This window comes from Bidens hawaiensis, unplaced genomic scaffold (assembly GCF_021521415.1).
Source record: "Bidens hawaiensis isolate Kalapana, Puna unplaced genomic scaffold, B.hawaiensis_p1.1 tig00039994_1, whole genome shotgun sequence".
Lineage (NCBI taxonomy): Eukaryota > Viridiplantae > Streptophyta > Magnoliopsida > Asterales > Asteraceae > Bidens > Bidens hawaiensis.
Genome location: NW_027505635.1, coordinates 1 through 5,251, shown reverse-complemented (window position 1 = coordinate 5,251; position 5,251 = coordinate 1). Strand labels below are relative to the sequence as shown.

General features: G+C 36.3%; 1 protein-coding gene across 1 annotated transcript; it reads right to left on the bottom strand.

The window, feature by feature from the left end:
- On the bottom strand, positions 1-2,575 carry LOC143614411 (protein SOMBRERO-like). The gene is made up of 3 exons (XM_077087858.1): positions 2,321-2,575; positions 1,157-1,449; positions 1-642 (listed from the first exon to the last, which is right to left on the bottom strand). Exons 1-3 carry the CDS (start codon positions 2,493-2,495, stop codon positions 1-3), a joined length of 1,110 nt encoding a protein of 369 aa, XP_076943973.1. The 5' UTR covers positions 2,496-2,575.
- Between the last annotated feature and the right edge of the window lie 2,676 nt (positions 2,576-5,251).

Sequence of the window (5,251 nt, the reverse complement as noted above, 5' to 3'; positions counted from 1 at the left end):
CTATTTAGGGAACTTCAAAACATCTGTTTCATAACCAAGGTTATGAAAAGGAAACATACAAGATTGTTGCGGGTTCGCATCCGGATGATCAAAGTGTTGTGAAGACGAAGGATCGTCGCACGTTCCTTGTTGATTGTGATGACTAAAAGTAAAACCCGAGTGATGCTGGTTCGAAGCCAGAAGTTTGTCCAAGAATGACCAGTCTGCAGTTACGTTACTGGCATTTGCTAAAAGCGGCTTGTCACAACCACCCTGACTCATTGACATCAAGCTCAACAAGTTCTTGGAACAATGCATGTCATTATTGTTATTGTTATTGCTGTTGTTGTTGTTGTTATTGTTGTTGTTGACGAGTGGATGGCTTTGATGGTGTGGTAGAAAATACGAAGGGTGTTCGTGAGGAGAAGCCAGGAGCTGAGGAAGATGCATTGAACCGTCGAATAATGATGTGTTATTCGTAATATTGCAATTGTAGCCATGTAGAGCTTGCATACCGTCGTCGTGCTTGTTGAAATCTTGATCATCTAATTGATGGTGATCGTCTTCGGAATGAAGAGTATGGTTGTGGTTAACGTCTTCTTGATATGGGCTTCGATTGTAGTTTCGTTTCTTGAATACACGACATACGACCCAACCGTCTTCCTGTTTCCGATGTTAAGTAGTTCAGTGTTAAAACTTAAACGTTATGTAAGTGGTGTCAAATTGGGAGTTGTATTTAGTAAGTTATCGGTTCACTACTAGAAAATTGACTAATAGATGCGAAAAATTCATGATTGGCGGATCAGTGTTCTATCAAATTTCAGAAACGTAAAATAAAAATAAAAATAAAAAAAATTTCACTCATGATCCGTTAATGATTACTGACGGATTTCCAAGCTGAAGGATAAAATTTAAAGAAAAAATATATATATAATTAATTATTATTTTTCTTTGTGTTTAAAAAGTGACTTTTCAACTATTTTTCTAATTATCTAGAGTTAATAATGTATGAACATCTTAAAATATCAAAAGTAATTAGGCTAAAATTTTAAAAAACTAATTATATAATAATTACACCATTGGAAAATATATTTTTAAGCATCACTTATTGTTATAGGTTATTATGTCATTTTGATTATGTGTAACATCATATAACATAACATGTTAAACTATATACCTGGACTTCTGATGGTGTGGTAGCATTAGAGTACTGATCATCTAGGCGATACTCGTGCATGATCCAATCGGTTTTCTGCCCGTGTGGGGCCCGTCCGGTGTAGAAAACGAGGGTCTTCCGCAACCCAATTCTCTTTGAATTGCTATTTAGATGGATGGCCTTGTCTCTCCCGGTCGCCTTCCAGAATCCAGCAGCCGTGGCTCGGTTTGTTCTTGTTCCGGTTGGATACTTCTTATCCTTGTGACTAAAGAAGTACCATTCGTTTTGAGGACCCGACCCGATTCTACACCTATCTACATTCAAATAAGTAGTATGTCAAATATGAATAACAGGCCGGGACCAGCTATACACACATCGTTTCAAACAGCCTTCCAGATTAAGGTCAGACGACCGTTTTGACCCAAAAAAAAGGTATATTGGTTTTTATTAATCCCAACTATCTTCTTTTGGTCGTTGTCGATCCCAACTAACAAATTGGCTGCTGACTGGTCCCAACTTTTAACGTATTTGTTCCCAACGGTCCACGACTTAGAATCCTAACACCGTTAGTTGCAGGTCGCCGGAAAAACGTTTTGTCGGAAAAGTCACATTGTTTTTCCAAAAAACACTACCCGAACACCACAACCAATTGACTCACCACCAACCAACCACCACCACTTGAGCATCATCAACCGATTCCGACGATGGTTCCTTCCGGCGTCCTCAATAATCGGGGCTTTTACTATAAAAAAGGTTCTTAAAGGTCCAATACAAAGTTAAAAAGATGTTTGAGACAAAAATGTTGAGTTTTGCGGAAAAAAAATGTGAGCTTTCAGGTCAAAAACGTTTTTCTGGCGACCTACAACTAACGACGTTGAGAATCTGGGTTAGTCGCGGACCGTTTAAAATAAATACTTTAAAAGTTGGGACCGTCAGCAGACAATTCGTTAGCTGTGACCGACAACAATCAAAAGACGATATATAGTTGGGATTAATAAAACCAACATACCAATAAAAAACACAATTTTGACCTTCCATGCCTCCATGGTCAGAACGGCTGGTCTTGATATTGGCCACACTGCCGTTCTGACCAATAATTTTCAAAGTTTGACTTTTGTTTAGAACAGCTGTCTAATTGTTTTGTGGACGGGTTTTGTACAAACTAAAGTTAGGGTTTGGTGTAACCTTTGAGGTACCACGGCTCAAGCTTGTTGAGATCCACTTCTCTAATAACATCAAGATCAATGGGCTCATATGAAACCTTCTTTCTCAAGTAATAGTAAAGCAACTCCTCATCCGTCGGATGGAACCGGAACCCCGGTGGGACCGACAGTTCGCCACCGTTGGTTGTGGTCATCATCTTGTTTAGTTACCTTGCAAATAACCTTCAGATTATTATTCAAACTTTATCCATGCATGCATGCATGCCTGAGTTGACTCAGTTTTGATCTTCTTTGGGTTGGAATGATAATAGGCAGAAGTCACTACTTGTATTCTCTTTCTTGTCTTTATAAACTTTGCCAACTTGCTTTCTTTCTGTCAACTTTTGTTCCTAGGTTTTTCTTCTTTGACTCACCGACATCCTCCAAATCCAGCAGTGTGTGTAAATACATACATGATATATATATATATATATATATATATATATATATATATATATATATATATTTAGAGAGAGAGAGAGAGAGAGAGAGGATTAGGAAAATGTTTACAGTATCGTTTTTGTTTACGCTTAAAACCTAACTTTGATAGTATTTGATTTATAATTTTATATGTTAACTAGTGTTTTATCCGGCGCATTGCACTGGGCAGGTCGGTAAAACCCGGAGGGTAGTCAAGCGTTGAAGTGGTCGATGTTGATGTGAATTCGGTCGGTTTCAGTTACGTGCGTTTAACAAAAAATAATTATAAAAATTGAGACGGACCAATGGAGGTGGTGTCGGTCGGTAAAACTCAAGTGTTGTAAAACCAACCATTGTCGATTTCTGGCGTTGAGGTGGTGAGTCTACGCAAATTCGGTCGGTTGCTGTCATGTTCGTTACAATACTGTAAATAAAAAATCGGCATCCGATCGGTTTTCGTTATGTTATCGAAACTAAAACAAAACACGGTGAGTCTATGTGAATTTGGTTGGTTTCGATTACATTTGTGACGGTACCGAAACTAAACAAAAATGTAGTTGTCGGTCCCGGACGTTGCTACAGCGAGTCGACGTGAATAATCGTGTAGTTATCAACTTTAAAAAATGTGTGGTTTATGATCAATGTTTTAATGAATAGTAAGTTTTGTGAGTGTGTTAAAAGTTGGTTTTTAATATATATATAATATCAATGTTTTCGTAACCGGATTGGACAGCGAACCGGACGGTACGACCGGTTCACCAGTTCAACCGGTTGGACCGGGCCGAACAACTTTTCTCCAAAAAAACGATGATTAAGGCTGAAAAATAGAATTTAAAAAAATATATATATATATTTTTTTCATAATAAACCGGTTCAACTGGTCCGGTTTCCCGACCGGACCGGTGAATCAGATCGAACTGTCCGGTTTTCTAGAGCCGAACGATCTACATAGAATCAGACTGGTCCGACCGGCGGTCCTATCCGATCTCAACAACATTGGTTAATATTCTAAATATGTAAATATCAATTGTTATATGGGCTTGCATGCTATACGCACATCGTTTGACATCTAATCTCTCATTGTCTCAAATGATCATCGAGATATTTGTCAAACGGTTGTTTTGACCAATAAGTTAAAATTTGACTCCCTATTGTTAGAATGGTCTCAAATGACCTTTTCTTGACGACCTACTTTAAAACGGTTGTTTGAATGTGTAAAAACACATAAGGGTGATTTAGCTATAGCATGACACCCATTATTCTTCATCATAATCTCGTCTGTATTAAAAAGTTTGAACATATGAAGCTAATTAACCCGATAGCTATACTCGAGAGAAGAAAAACACTCAACTTAAACACGTGAGGAATATAACGGATGACCCTTTTAATGTGGCTATTTTCGCGGGGGGCAACTAGGGTACGTTTAGCTTAACCTTTTAACTTATTTCTATTTCTGATTCAATCTCGTAATTATACAATCAATTTAAGGTTAATTAAATTAAGATGTACCATACAAATATAGTCAAGAATAGACTTGGACCCGCATGGCCGCATATACTTATTCTAGGTAAAAAGTGAGATCCAATGCAAAAATAAATTATATAAAATTATATGCTAAGTACGTAAGTTGTTTAATAATACATTGAAAACAGTAATGTTTAACAGCTGTAACGTGACAAATTCAAGATAATAACAAGCTACTTCATCTTTTGTAAAATAAATATTTTTGTCCATCTAGTTAATCAAAATGGATTATTTCAACTTGATAAAAGTTTGGTCAAATAAAAATAAAATATGGTAAGCATAAAAGATATATATGTTTATAACGTGTCTTATTATTCCTTAATAAGCGGTAGCATGTTTAAAGAAGAAAATAATGGAGCATTGGCACGTGAATATGGACGACTGAAGAAAGCAATATCCAGAAAGTCCGTCGGATCTACGTTGCTAGTCTTATGGTATAATAATGATAATAATAATAAATTAATAATAATAAATAATAACAATATAATAAAACTTGTATTATTTATCATTGCATTTACATGCAGGATGCAGCTAGAGTTAGCTATTTTTCAAGGCACGGCGTTATACATTAAATAAATATTAAAAAAATCAGCCAGTTAATTATAGGGATAATGACCCAAAAGTCTATCTGACCGGTCAATATAGACAAAATATCTAAACTCGTCGATCCAGTCATTTTTTAATCATTACTCGATGAGACTTTTAACCAACCAGATTCTATCATGCGTCATAAGACCATCGAGTCGCTAGTTCTTTTTTAAAAATAAAATATATTAATCATTGGAGCTGACGGGACTAGGCGTATGACGAGATCATTTTGTCTTCCAACAGGACTTTTTTGGCATCTAATGGGATTTTTTGGCTTTTGACTAGATTGTTTGAATAAGTGACAGAATCTGATTGGTTAAAAATCCCGTCAAGTAATGATTAAAAAGTAACCAGGTTAATAAGTTTTAAGGTAGACATTTTG